We start from the raw sequence: 14,765 nt of genomic DNA, 5'->3' as shown, positions 1-14,765 counted from the left end.
TAGGTATTCAGCTTCTGCGTGTCTCAGTTTTTAGAAGTAGTAGTAACAGCATCTACTATTGCTCTGAGGATTAAATGAGTTCCTGCAGGTTGAATATGCCTAGTCCAAAATGTTCCAAAACCCAAAACTTACAGAGTGCTTGACAGGATGACCTCATATGACAGGCCACAGTGGAAATGCAGGCACACACTTCTGCCCAGCATCCCAAGAGGAAAAAAGACCCTCCCAGGGGCTTCGGCTGCAATGCACAAACTTCATTCCATACACAAAATTATCAAAAATACTGTAAAAAATTACCTTCAGGTTATGTGAATCAGTTACAAAATGCCCAAATAAATGAATTTTGTGTTTAGACTTGGGTCCCATCCCCAAGATATCTCATTTATATGCAAAAACTCCAAATTACTACACACACACACAGACACACACACACTCCAAAACACTTCTGGTTCCAAGCATTTCAGATAAGGGATACACAACGTGTACAGATAAAGCACTGTGGGTGATACCTGGCACAGTTGTGTGTGTGTGTGTGTGCTGTTAGTGTTGTCATTAACAATGAGTGAAAGAATCATACTAAGTGGGAAAGTCAGAGCAGCAGTGTCTACCAACTACCAAAATCAAATACCACCACACCAGGAAGAGATTCATGTCATTTAATTAGATTTGCCACGAAAAGCAATAACCTTGGCCAACCAGCCTACCCTCCTCTCCAGCCTACCCATGTCCTTGAACACGCCCGGGGACCCTGAGGCCCTCCTCGCTCACATGACTAAGTGGACACTGCCTCCTGTATGAACAACAGCATCTTCATGAAGAGCTCTGTTGCGCCACCTTATGGCAGTCAGGGCAGGGATGGTGGTACAGGCCGGTGAGGTCTGGGGATCTCGTGGAGATCAGAATCTACTGGAGGGGCACAGAGCCGGGCCAGAAGTTGTTCTCGTGTATGTGTGAGGGTAAGTCAGCTACAGACCCCCTTCTTCTTCCCTCTGTGCCTCCCCCAGCTCCCGGGGAGAAGGGCAGGGGGCTCCTGAGTAGCGCACAGTCATCTCCCAAGGCTCCGTCTGACTCCCAGGGCCCCCCACCTCCCCCCGGGCACTGCCTGGCCCCCTCTCGCAGCTCAGGGCTTCTCTCCTCCCGTGAGCACCAGAGCCTGCAGGATGTCTGACAGTGACACAATGCCTTTGACCACATTGCTCTCATCCACCACGACAAGCCGGTGAACCTGGCACAGAGCAACACGGGAGAAATGGTAGGTTCAACGGGGGCCCTTGGCCCCATCCTCCCGGCCAGAAGGTTCATGGGCAGCTTCTCAGCCCAGCCTGGGGCTCACCCGGTCCTACCTCTGCCTCCACCAGCCTGTTGATGATGGTCTCCAGGGTCTCGTGCAGGTAGCACTTGAGGACGCCCTCGAAGTAGTGTGACCGGTGCTGCAGGGCTTTGGTCACAGACACATCCAGGTTATTGTAGGTCTTTTCTGCGGCCAGATTCTGCAGTGAGAGAGGACGGGCTTGCGGAAAAGCTAGGGAACCAGGTGCCAGACCCTGAGCCCACCCAACCTTACTGGCAAGGTTTAGGGCAATCAATGGCCATACCCACCAGCCACACCCGACTTGTTCAGTTCCTTTTCAAATAGGACTGGAGTGCTTGGAAGCTTCTGAGATCCTCAGAAGAGACCCCTTCTCCCTCTCCGCTTTCAACACCCCCATCCCCTTCCCTGCCTCCCAGCCCACCACCCTCAGTCACTCACGATAACATCAAACTTGGAGTAGATGTCCACCACACGCCCTGGGGGGACAGAGGCAGCTCAGCAGGGAGGCTGTGGCACCCAAGGCTCCCCGGCACCCACAAAATCACCCTCCGACTGAGCCGAGGGGAAAGCAGATCTTCTCAGAGCCACCCTGGCCTCCTTGAAGTCCTCCCGCTCCTGCCCGATGACTCACCTTTCTCATCCACCACGGGCAGGGCTGAGACTCGGTGCTGGACGAAGATGCCCAGGGCTACATAGACGGGTGTGGTGGTGCGGACCATGGCGATGTTGGAATAGGTGCCGATCTGTAACTCTTGCAAAGACTTGGTCATGAATTCTGGCTTGGGGAACTCGGTGATCTGAGGAAAGAACCATCAGCTTGACTTTTAAGATCCACCCAGCCACCCCTGATAACCCTTTCGACCCAGTAGGTAAGAAGCAGGAGCTGGGCTCAGAAACGCTTACAAACAACTTGAGGAACTTGAGGATGCGCTTGTGGGTGAGGATATACAAAGTGTTGCCTGATTCCGGGTCGATCACTGGCAGCCTGTGGATCTTGTTCCGAATTAACGAAGAGACAGCATCAAACAAACTGTGGGAAGGTGGGGGGGATCATGATGAGAGCCAGGGCACTAGGGCCAAGGGCGGTTAACCAACTCCTTAGAGTGTGGATATAAACAGGGAAAGCGGGGGTTAGGAGACGGACAGCATTCAGACCAGAGAGAGAGAGAGAGATGGGAGGAATCTCCTTTTCCTCTTCCACCCTTTCCCCTGGTCTTTGAGTTAAAGTTTAGGGCTTCAGCTAGGCTGATGGCAAGACACTTCCTTTCTTTTCTTTTTTTAAATTTTTATTTATTTATTTTCATTCTATTTAAAAGGCAGAGAGACACAGATCTCCCATTCACTGGTTCACTCCCCTAATGCCAGACCAGGCAGAAGCCAGGAGTTAGCACTCAATCTAGATCTCCCAAGTGCTGCAGCCTGCACCCGCTGCCTCCCAGAGGGCATGTTAGTGGGAAGCTGGAATCAGGACCGTGGCTGAGACTCAAACCCGTGCACGCTGGTATGGGATGTGGGCATTCCCAAGCAGCATCATAACTGTTGTGCCACACACTGGACAGATAGCCAGCGCTCACCTGGCATTAGGAGAAATGCAGACAAGCGGCTTAAAGGAGTCTTGCAGGTACACCTCTGAAAGGGAAAAAGGATGGGTCCTGCAGTATCCCCATGGAGAAACCTCCACCCCTTTCGGCCTTTTACAAACCAAAGTCTCCACGTACCTCTCCAAGTTTCTATCTTGTGTTCTTCTAGTTCATAGATTTGTACCTGGAAGCAGAAGCAACAGAATTGGAAACCCAATCTCCTGGATTCCTTAACCTCCATGGCTTGCTTAAAGCAAAAGAAAGAGGAATGAGGGTCTTGGACAGGGACATGGTTTTGGTCACTGGGCTAAGGCTCCTTACCAAGGCGGATTTATAGTAGCGGTGCAGGATGTTGATGAAGTCCGTGATGGTCAGCATACCTGGAGGCCAAGACGGAGCCCTCAGCACTGTCCAAAGCTTCGCCCTCTACCCAGCAACCCTCTGTCCCAGGCACTTTTGCTTACCCACAAAACTTTGCTTCTTACTATCCCACAAAGGGGCAGCTCGCACACCATTAGTCACCAGCGCAAAGAAAGCTTTCTTCACCTGTGGCCAAGACAGTAACGGTTTAAAAGGAATTCACAGGGCGCAGCACTGCAGCAAAGAGGGGTTGGGTTAGTTTGGAAAAACCTGAGACTGACCCCATAGAAGGGCAAGGCTATCACCCTTGGTAGGATACAGGCTGAGCGGTACTGGACCAGAGGCTCCGAGGAGGGGGATGGGGCAAAGACTGCTTCACTCACCTGCAGAGAGGTGTCAAATACAACAAGTTTGGAGCTCGTGGGGATCAGGTCATAGCAGCGATGAGACTTCATGAAGGAAGTATACACGCTATTGTTGGAGCCTGGGGTGTCTGTATAGGGTGTGGCAATTAGTGGCTTCCTTCCACGGAACAAAAGTTTCTAGTTTCTCAACACTTAAATAATAGCTTTTATAAGACTTCCTATTCTGCTTGGTTCCTATGGTTACCACAAAGCCTGGACAAACCCCTTAGGGGACATTTCATCCAACCCCCTAACCCCAGGTAAGACTAAATCTATTAGCTGCTTCCTTAGGTTAAAAAAAAAAAAAAAAAAGGACTGACTAAAACATGAAGTCTGCAACAGCTCTCATTAGCCTGTTCCAGTCTAAATGTTTTTTTTTTATTATTTTTAATCCAAGTTCTCCTTCCATATATTTAGCACATTTTCACTTGATGTCTTTTATCAGTGAAGACAAAAAAAAAATCAAATAAGCTTCTTAAAATTCTCCCAAGACCAGTCAGTGAAAAAGTCATGGTCCAAACTGGGCTGTTTCCCATCCACGCTGGGTTGGAGCCCTGTGCTCATATTAGCATGGCCCCAGGTGGCATGGGAATCCAATTGAGGCTCACCTTGTGAATCAAAAATCATTCTACCCACTCCAGACGAATGGGAGATCCTTTTCTTTCCTTTGATTGGAACTGCCTGCTCAAAACTGGAGAATCAAATCTCCAAAATAAAAGCCTGAGTATGTTCAGTCCTATGCTATATGTACTTAAATATGGTACATCACCGAGCTAGCCGAAGTCAGCCCTGTCCCCCAGGGTTCAGATGAAAGCAGGTGTACTGCCGGCGCCGCGGCTCACTAGGCTAATCCTCCGCCTTGCGGCGCCAGCACACCGGGTTCTAGTCCCGGTCGGGGCACCAATCCTGTCCCGGTTGCCCCTCTTCCAGGCCAGCTCTCTGCTGTGGCCAGGGAGTGCAGTGGAGGATGGCCCAAGTGCTTGGGCCCTGCACCCCATGGGAGACCAGGAGAAGCACCTGGCTCCTGGCTTCGGATCAGCGCGGTGCGCTGGCTGCAGCGCGCCTACCGCGGCGGCCATTGGAGGGTGAACCAACGGCAAAAGGAAGACCTTTCTCTGTCTCTCTCTCACTGTCCACTCTGCCTGTCAAAAAAAAAAAAAAAAAAAAAAAAAAAAAAAAAAAAGAAAGCAGGTGTACAGCAGCTAAACAAACCGTGTGAGGTCATTCCCACTGGGAAGCAGCAAAAAAGACTCAAAACGAGAGCTACCTGAATCCAAAGGTCGTAAGTTCATGCTCTAAAATCCTAGGCCAGTTTGATTTTCAACAGTTGTGTTTTTTTTTTTTTTTTTAAACCAAAGCTATATAGGCACAAAGTTTAAAGAACCAAATAGTTTTACAGGTTTGATTAAGAAAAAATTGCAGTCTCTGGCACCTATAACCTTCTTATACCACCACTCCCCAGAGATGAGAACATTAGTTTTTTAAAAGCCAGTTCGATGCCTATTTCTATGTCCTTAAAGAACATGTGTGTACTGCTACTTCGTGAATTTCCATTTCCCACTGTGATTCCTTCTCTTCTTTCTTAGTTCTCTTTCCTACTAGGATCCCATCAAACAAGCACCTCCCATCTTATCCCCATCCCCACTCCCACCCCCACCAACTCTTCCAGGAGTTAAACCATAATGTTGCTTCCATCAATGCTGAAGTCATTTTGACTGAACATTCACTATTCAGAGCCATGGTAAGCAGTAAACTGATTTTCTCTTTCCTTCACAACTTTAGTTTCCCTGAAGTCAACAAAGGTCTTGTCTTTTTGTTTGCTTAGTTTTTAAACCTTGGTAGTCACAAATAATTCAACACCCAACTCTTTACCAATTGTTTTAGCTATTCTTTCAAGATGCTAAAAAGCACTAGACATATTCTGTTAAATTAAACTCCCCAGAGAAGCCTCTCCAGAGCCTTCCGACCTGCTCGGATCTGGGCTGGTCTGCCCGTTGTGCTGTGTGCTGTGTCTTCCTCGGATCTTTCTCCACATCTCTCCTCCACAGTTGTACCTGCTCCCCGTGTCCCATGTTCTCATCTCTCATCTCAGCCCCTTGTATTGGTGGAGTACAACTTCCGGTAGCTTCCTGAGAAAGGGTGCATGGGGGGGGGAGGTCAATTTTTTGAGAGCTTGCAGCCTGTAGATCTCTTTGCTCCACTCTCATCCTTGATTTCTAATTTGGTTAGAGGACAGGATTCCAGGTTGGATTTTGTTTTCCTGCAGAATGCTGAAGTGCTGCTCCACGGTCTGCCGGCTGCCGGTGCTGAGAGTCCAGGTTGGTTCTGATTCTTTGCATGCGATCTGTCTCCTCTCTGGAAACTCACAGGACCTTCTTGTTGTTTCCAGTGCTCTGAAATCTCACGACTGCTTAGGGCTGGTCAATCTCATCCACTGTGATGAATACTCAGTGTGTCCTTCCCACACAGCAACCAGCATTCTTCAGTTCCAGGGCAATGTTCTTTTTTTTCTTTCTTTCTTTCTTTTTTTTTTTTTTTTGACAGGCAGAGTTAGACAGTGAGAGAGAGACAGAGAGAAAGGTCTTCCTTTTTCCGTTGGTTCACCCCTCAAGTGGCCATTATGGCCGGTGCGATGTGGCCGGCGCACTGCGCTGATCCGAAGCCAGGAGCCAGGTGCTTCCTCCTGGTCTCCCATGTGGGTGCAGGGCCCAAGCACTTGGGCCATCCTCCACTGCACTCCTGGGCCACAGCAGAGAGCTGGACTGGAAGAGGAGCAACCGGGACTAGAACCCAGGGTGCTGGCGCCACAGGCGGAGGATTAGCCTAGTGAGCCGCAGCACCGGCCCAACTCTGGCAATGTTCTTGAAGTTTTTTCTCTGTGTTGTTATTTTTTTTTCTCCTTCTGTAATTCCTATAATTTAAATACTGGACCTCCTAAACTGATCTTTTAAGATTTTCTTGGATTTTTAAAAAACGATTTATTTGAATGGTAGAGTTACAGAGAGGTGGAGGCAGAGAGAGAGAAAGAGAGAATCTTCCATTCACTGGTTCACTCCCCAAACATCTGCAACAGCTGCAGCCAGGCCAAAGCCAGGAGCCAGCAACTACATTCAGGTCTCACATGTGAGTAGCTAGCACCTGCTGCCTCCCAGGGTGTGCATTAGCAGGAAGCTGGATCTCAAGCAGAGGCAGGCCTCAATCCCAGGTACTTTAATATGGAATGAGGGCGTGATCCAGGCACTCTGCTGTGGGATGCAGGCATCGCAAGCTGCAGCTTAACTCGCTGTGCCCCCACACCTGCCCCACCCAGTACATATTAGTGTTAGTATTAAAGTGTTCTTCTCTGTGCACTGACTTTTCTCCCCTCAGCTACTTTCATTGTGTTTGTTTCCTTTGCTGTATATGTGCGTGGGCAGAAGCTTGGATCACTTTCTTTAAGAAGTTTTCTTTAAATGTCTGGTAGCCGTTGGTTTAAGGGAGGATTTAGATAATTTCTGAAGTTAATAAATACATGTTTTGTTGTTGTGGTGGTGGTACAAAGGGTTAAGCCATCGTTTCTTGGCCTTTTGGCTAAGATCAACTGCAGTACAAAGGGTTCAGCCACAACCTGGGTGGTACAAAGAGTTAAGCCATACCCTGGGATGCCCGTATCCCACAGAGAGATCTTTCATCTGCTGGTTCACTATTCGAATGTGATGGCAATAGCCAGGAACCAGGAACTCCATCCAGGTCTCTCACATGGCTGGCAGGAACCCATGTCCTTGGGCCATCACTGCTGCCTTCCAGGTGCGTTAGCAGGAAGCTGGATTGGACAGCTTGAACCAACTTGAGCCAGGACTTGAACCCAGGCTCCCTAGGGGATGCAGGTGTCCCAAGTTATGGCTTGACATTGGCACTGAACAACCACCCAGGGCTGGACCTTCATTATTAAAAATTTTATGGTAGTTTTTTTTTCCTGTGAAGGAATGTATACAATCTACCATTTTAAACCAGAAGTTAAAATTGTTTTTCAAACTCAAAAACTCAGACCCCCTTGGATACCAGTTCAAAATCCACCACACTGATAATTATATACTACCATTTTAGGCCAAAGAACCACAAACATATTGGATTTGCTTTCCTAGTGCTTTCTTTCTTTCTTTTTTTTTTTTTTTTAAGATTTATTTATTTATTTGAAAGGCAGAGTGACTAAGAGGCAGAGGAAGAGAGAGAAAGAGAGAGGTCTTCCATCTGATGGTTCACTCTCCAAATGGCCACAACAGTCAGAGCTGCACCGATCTGAAGCCAGGAGCCAGGAGTTTCTTCCAGGTCTCCCACGTGGGTGCAGGGGCCAAAGGACTTGGGCCATCTTCTACTGTTTTCCTAGGTGCATTAGCAGGGAGCTGGATTGGAAGTGGAGCAGCTGGGACTCAAACCAGCACCCATATGGGATGTCGACATTGCAGGTAGCAGCTTTACCTGTTATGCCACAGAGCTGGCCCCTCTTCCTAGTGTTTTAAAAACAGTTTAAATCAGTTGCCAGGGATAGGTGTTATGGCACAGTGGGTTAAGTCATCTCATCACTTAAGCTCACATTACACACCAGAGTGCCTGAGACTGAGTCCCAGCTCTGCTTTTGATCCAGCTTCCTGGCAGGCGCCGAGGCTCAATAGACTAATCCTCTGCCTTGCTGCGCCAGCACACTGGGTTCTAGTCCTGGTTGGGGCACCGGATTCTGTCCCGGTTGCCCCTCTTCCAGGCCAGCTCTCTGCTATGGCCCGGGAGTGCAGTGGAGGATGGCCCAAGTGCTTGGGCCCTGCACCCCATGGGAGACCAGGAGAAGCACCTGGCTCCTGCCTTTGGATCAGTGCGGTGCGCCGCACTAGGAAGACCTTTCTCTCTGTCTCTCTCACTGTCCACTCTGCCTGTCAAAAAAAAAAAAAGTTCATAGAAATGCATATTATCTTTTAAAGAAATCAGCTGCCAAGTCTTAAAAATCTGAAGATTTGCATAAAAATCCAACTTCCCAGTTTCTCTCCAAAATCAGAAGATCTGGGAAAAATAGGTCTTCACTGACCAGATGTGGACAGTAGCTGCCTCTTTTCAGAGGTGACACCACATCTACAGGTTGTCACAGTCATCCATGGCCCACATGACTCCTTGGTCCATGCAGACAACTCCATTTCTGGCTCGCTCGCCTTGGTGCTGATGCAAATGTACTCAGACACATAAAACAGGCACTGACATCATGCAGCAGAGCTCAATTATGAACAGTCATCTGGTTAACGCAAAATATGACCATGGTGGCTTTTTGAATACCAATAAAGCGAAAGCAGAAAACTTAGAAATTCTTGTCAAGAACTCAGCTATCCTTAATAATCCGTCCTAGGGTCTCTGACTCTATGCTACTTCCAAGGAAAGTGTGTACCCCCAAGGTCAGAAACATGTTCTAGAAAGAACTAGAGTACTCCTGGGAAAAATCCTCTACCAGAGATGCCTGTGCATTCTTTCTGGATGGCCTTGGGTAGGAACATTCCATTCTAACCAGGCACTTGGGCAGACGCTGAAGTGGTCTTCTTGGGTGCTCTGGTTTTTGGAGGGTTAGTGCGTCTCCTTCCAGATTAGTTCTAAGGGCTTTCAAGGCTTTTCCATAATATCCTGTGCACAGTCACTGTTTTGAATGAGCTTGCTGGGTGATAAAACCTTGGTGGCATTGTTTCTGGACTACTTACAATACATCAGGGACTTCTAAAGCAGAGATGTCAGTTCAGAGTTGCCTGTCCCTCAGAAGTTTCTATCAAGTGGTTTGATAACTTGTAGATATTAATCACCCCCATTCTGCCCCCAGATGCACTCCTGGGTTCTGTTGCTAAACTACTGCTCCTGGTCTGTGTGGTCTGGCATATTATATGGCCCACCTCTTATTTTCCCAGGGAGAACCCTAGGGGACACTGCTAAAGACAAGTCCAGGGTCAGGGGCTTATTTTCTGCAGTAAACTCACCTTGAGAATGCTCATTTTCCACAGCTGAGCAGCTATCGGAAGCAGTGACCTGGACAAGAAACAAGAGACACACAGGTTCAGCTGAGTCCAGGCTCCTTCCGCAACCACCTGGCAACATTAGGGGAGGGGCTGGTGAACTAGGACTCCCTTTTAAAGCACAACACGGCCTTTCATACATACTCTCTCACCTATCCTTCATGACAACCCTGAGGCAAACAATCTTATCATTAGCCTTATTTCCATTATTAGGAGACAAATTCGAGGGAGACATTGAGCAATCTGCTTGCTAGAGCAGGATTTGAACACACGCCTGTCTGTTTCCAAGGCTCATGTTCTTATACACTACTCTGCCAAATGAAACATTCAATCTTTGTTTTTTAAAGATTTTGTTTTTTGAAAGATTTATACACAATGAGAGAGGGAGAGAGGGGGAGAAAGGGAGGGAGAGAGAGGGAGGGAGGGAGGGAGGGAGGGAGAGAGAGAGAGAGAGAGAGAGAATCTTCCATCTGCTGGTTCACTCCCCAAACGGCTGCAACAGCCAGGAATAGGCCAGGTCGAAGCCAGGAGCTCCATCCGAGTCTCCCACGTGGGTGCCAAGCACTTGGGACATCTTCTGCTGCTTTTCCAGGCACATTAGCAGGGAGTTGGGGGGAAGGTGGAGCAGGTGGGACTTGAACCGGTGCCCATAGGGGATGCCGGTGCTGAAGACGGCGGCTTAACCCGATGCACCACAGAGGCTGGCCCCTAGATACTAGGTCTTAAAAATTACAACTATAAAAGAATCTGTGTGTAGGGCTGGCCCCCTCTAGATTATTAAAATATGGAAGGCAGAGAGAGAACATGGATTTCCCTTACACATTTACCAAGCAGTTGTGTGCACTGGACTCACAGATACACCCCTCACCATTGAACAATGGCCACATCTGGGTGGTGGGGGGAGAGGGGGCATCCCAGCAGCCACCTGTCAGCCAGCCAGGCAGAGCTTGAGTGGCTGAAGGATGCATGAGGGACATGGCTGTTCTAAAACCGGGGGCGGCTGCTATACTGAGCCAATGCTAGTTTTCCGAGTTTCCTTTTTTCTGAGTTAGTCTGAGATTAGGGAGGGCCCTGAAACACAGAACAAACTTCAGAGCCATCGCACTGCTCCCTCAAGTGGGAACATCTGGAAATGTCATTGTACCGAGGAGCCCAGGAGGGACCAGGATGGTTTTCATGCATTGACAATTTTCAATAGTTTTGTTCTGGATAACATCCCCAAACTAACTTAAAGGCATACTTCAACTCCATAGCTTCTATGCAACGTGAAGTTCAAGATCTTAGCTTGAACCGGGAAGGCTGCCAGGCAAGCAAGGTTAAGTTGAAAGGCCAGCTCTAAGCCTCCTTCCCGAGGCCGGGGCAGGGGACTCTCCAGGCAGTGTAAGCCGATCAGCTTTGTCTGGCATTTTGGCACAGCTGCTGGAATAATAGCCTCATCACTTACAGGAGAGAGGAAGGGCTGTGCAGTAACAAAGATGGCCATGGTCTCTTAAGAATCTACACAAAGGTTCAGAAACAGCTACTTCTGTAGAAATTACTGTAACCATCCTATGATTTCTTACATACCGCACTGGCTACTGTTGTTTTGTTCATTATCTATCCAAACAGACTAGAGATTCTTGGAACCCAGGACTAGCTTAAACTTTTTTTTTTTTTTTTTTTTTTTTTTTTTTTTGACAGGCAGAGTGGACAGTGAGAGAGAGACAGAGAGAAAGGTCTTCCTTTTGCCGTTGGTTCACCCTCCAATGGCCGCCGCGGTAGCACGCTGCGGCCAGCGCACCGCGCTGATCTGATGGCAGGAGCCAGGTGCTTCTCCTGGTCTCCCATGGGGTGCAGGGCCCAAGCACTTGGACCATCCTCCACTGCACTCCCTGGCCACAGCAGAGAGCTGGCCTGGAAGAGGGGCAACCAGGACAGGATCGGTGCCCCTACCGGGACTAGAAGAACCCGGTGTGCCGGCGCCGCAAGGCGGAGGATTAGCGTAGTGAGCCGCGGCGCCGGCCAGGACTAGCTTAAACTTTGTGTCCGCCAAAACACCCAGCATGGAGTTTTGCACATAACTCACAATTGTTAGGTTTTCTAATTCTCTAATCATGCACACTAAAATGAACAGAGACCTAAGAATAGGTTATTCACAGAGAAAAGAAACATATAAGGGTTATGGGTACTTCAAAAAGTTCATGGACAATGAAATTAAAATATAAGTTAATTTCAGCACACAAAAAAAATCTTAAAATCCATGCATATAAGGGGGCCACAAAAAGTTTATGGAAATGCATTGTGGAAAAAATATGCACAGATTTCAAGTTCTTGCATCAAAATAAATGCCTTTTTTAATTTCAAATCTCCACACACTTACTTGTTTATTTGAGAAGCAGACAGACAGACAGACAGAGACAGAGAGGGCTCCCATCTGCTGGATCACTCCACAAATGCCCAAAACAGCTAGGGCTGAGCCAGGTCAAAGCAAGAAGCCAGAAACTCAATCCAAGTCTCCCATGTGGGTGGCAGGGCTCCAACTGGCTGGGCCATCACCACTGCCTCCCATGGTCTACAGGCGTCTTAGCCGCTAGCACAACCACCCTGGCCCTCCACAAATTTTCTGCAGTATCCATGCTAAATAGTGACACAGACACGAACACAAGAAAGCCGGGGATAACTCACATGTGACCTTATCTCTCTGTCTGTTTCTCTGCATGAGAGGAGTGCTTATGTTCGTTCTTCTGTTTTAATAATAAAGGGGCCTGAGAAAGTACCAGTGTACTATGGAAGAACAAAATACCATTACAGAGACCCGCTGTATCTGACACAGACACAATTTCTTCCTAACCCCTTGTCCACATTCCCGATTGTTTGTTAACAACCACGAATGTCCGGCTCCACCCATGCTTCAACACAAAGTAGAACACTTGTTCCTTCAATCCTACTAGACTTACTGTGGTGCCCACTTTTTATTGTTGCCATTGCTGTCTTCCTGGGTGCCTAGAGCTGGCTGGATTGCTACATTAGAAATGCCTCAACTCCGTCTTTCTTCCTTCACAACTTGCGGCTTTATCGCTCACTTCTGCAGCAGTCTCTAAACCTGTTCTCTCTGCTCCAAATCTACGTCCTCTTCAATCCACCTGGAAGCTTCGGAAACAGCCCTAAAGGACACGCACTGCCTTGCTCAGGTATTTCCCACCGGTTCCCTTACTGGAAAACAAAATTCAGACTTAGCAGGGCACACAATACCTTCAAACTGATCTTAGCCTACCTTTCCAGTCTTTTCTCCCTCTGTGGATAAAATTCAAAGTTCCCCACTAGCTTACCCCCAATTTCTATTCTTGCTCATACTGTCTCTCTCCCTTCTGCAACTCCCCTTCCTAGGCCCACGGTGATCTCTCTCTCTTTCAGGCTTTCACAGTCCTTTGTATCATGATGCCACTCATTACGGCGAACCTTAACAGTTATGGCTGGCTTGCCCTCACCCCCATGCCAGTTAGGCTGAGCACCTACAAATCCCTCTTCTTTGTTTACACCACTTCTATGGCTAGAAGCTCCATCTAGTACTTAAAAGTGTAAGGGCTTAATTAGAAATCTACCTAACGATGCTTTGTTAAAACACATTTTCAAAGTAAGTAAAAACTGATCACTGCTTTGCCTTTAATGGAATCAGTCTCTAATCTTCCACAAAATTCTCCTACTCCGTAGGACGTGACCTTGCTGGTGGTGGGGGGGGGGGGTGTAAACCAGTTGCACATCTCTTAACTACTTGGGTCTGTTTTCTTCGCTACAGCCGCATGTTGATTTCCAAAACGTGGGGGCCTGTTTAACTGATCCAAAGAAGAGTGGACAACACCACTACAGCCACTCTTCCAGGATGGGCAGCTGCTTCGCCTGACTAGATACACGGTTAAGACTGTGTGTTGGGGGTAGGGGCGGTCCAGAGTGCTAGAAAGCTTTGTGTGTTGGGGGGGGGGGGCACACGTGTTGCAGGCGACCTACAGCCAACTGTCAACCTGCCCGCTGGCCCATGAGCCATGCCTACACGCCTGTTAAGAGCTGCAGAGCAGGGCAGGACCTAAACTGGTCGCAGGAACACAGCGGACTCCCTTCTGGGGCTCCTGAAAGGGAGCGTGATCCCGCTGGAACACAGGATAAGCCTTTCAAGGAGTCCCTCCCGCTGAGCGCAGGCTCACAGACGACCGCGCTCCCACCCAGCGAAGCCGGATTACAACCTCTCAAAGAGCTGGAAGGAGAGGGGCCCGACACTGCCAGGACGGGAGCTAGGTGTCACTGCCCGCTCGGGCTGAGGGCACCGCGGGCACAGGACGGGCAAGGGCGAGGCCCAACCCTAGGAGATTCGCCCGGCGAAGGCGCGGAGGGGCAGGGTCACGGCACAGCACAGACACCGGCGGCGCCAGCCCCTGCCCGGCCCTGCCGGGTCCTGCCCGTCTCCTAACGGGGGTCTCAGGCTCCACAGCGCCCCCCGCCGCCCTTCTGCGCTCCTCACCGTCTCCATTGCGAGGAGCCCGCTGGCTTCGTTCGCTTTAGGAAGCTCGCTCGGGTCAGGCCCCGCCTCTCGTCCGGTGCGCGACGCCACTTCCGCCTACGTCACGCAGGCGCAAAGCCGCGGCGGGAGGCGAGGAACCCACCCTTCCGGCGGGGCCCTGGCCTGGGTCGCCGCCCTCCCCCGGGTCCTCGCGTACCGCACGGATCCGGCTGACGGCGAGGGTTATGGGACGGAGCCGCTTGTATTTAAAATGTTCTTTTTTTATTTGTCGTTTAAAAACAAACTTGGAAGAAGCAAAATCCAAAACTTGCCCTTTGCCTCTCGCAACATAAATTATGTACAGTTCAGAATGATCGCTGATACAAAACATGCCAAGGACTGGGGGCGCTGGGGTGGAGGGAGAGAGGGCGCTTTAAAAAGGGGAACCATTTCATCCGTTGTTACGAAGGACCAACCTTGCTGTACAGGATACACACAACACAAAATAAAGTCTTCACGGGATTCACACTTGTCAGCGATTTATTTTTTAAAAAGGGGGAGGGTCCTGGAGGTGAGAATAGAAGACTAAAGGGGAAAAACTGAAAATTGAGTATGTGCAAG

The 14,765-nt window shown here is 49.1% G+C and overlaps 1 protein-coding gene across 2 annotated transcripts; it reads right to left on the bottom strand.

Moving 5' to 3' along the window:
- Window positions 1-627: 627 nt before the first annotated feature.
- Window positions 628-14,245, bottom strand: PRKAG1 (protein kinase AMP-activated non-catalytic subunit gamma 1). Of its 2 annotated transcripts, XM_062203741.1 has the most exons (12): window positions 14,166-14,245; window positions 9,638-9,686; window positions 3,636-3,745; window positions 3,357-3,438; window positions 3,214-3,272; window positions 3,031-3,076; window positions 2,887-2,941; window positions 2,216-2,342; window positions 1,944-2,109; window positions 1,751-1,788; window positions 1,344-1,490; window positions 629-1,225 (listed from the first exon to the last, which is right to left on the bottom strand). In XM_062203741.1, the coding sequence occupies exons 1-12, from the start codon at window positions 14,172-14,174 to the stop codon at window positions 1,121-1,123; spliced, it is 993 nt and encodes a 330-aa protein (XP_062059725.1). In that variant the 5' UTR covers window positions 14,175-14,245; the 3' UTR covers window positions 629-1,120. The 2 variants fall into 2 exon arrangements, with proteins under 2 accessions (XP_062059726.1, XP_062059725.1); XM_062203742.1 differs by lacking the exon at window positions 3,636-3,745 and having other exon boundaries at window positions 628-1,225.
- Between the last annotated feature and the right edge of the window lie 520 nt (window positions 14,246-14,765).

Source organism: Lepus europaeus, chromosome 10, assembly GCF_033115175.1.
Source record: "Lepus europaeus isolate LE1 chromosome 10, mLepTim1.pri, whole genome shotgun sequence".
In the NCBI taxonomy this organism is placed as follows: Eukaryota; Metazoa; Chordata; class Mammalia; order Lagomorpha; family Leporidae; genus Lepus; species Lepus europaeus.
The sequence above is the reverse complement of the archived record's forward strand: the minus strand, read 5'-3'. Positions and strand labels throughout refer to the sequence as shown.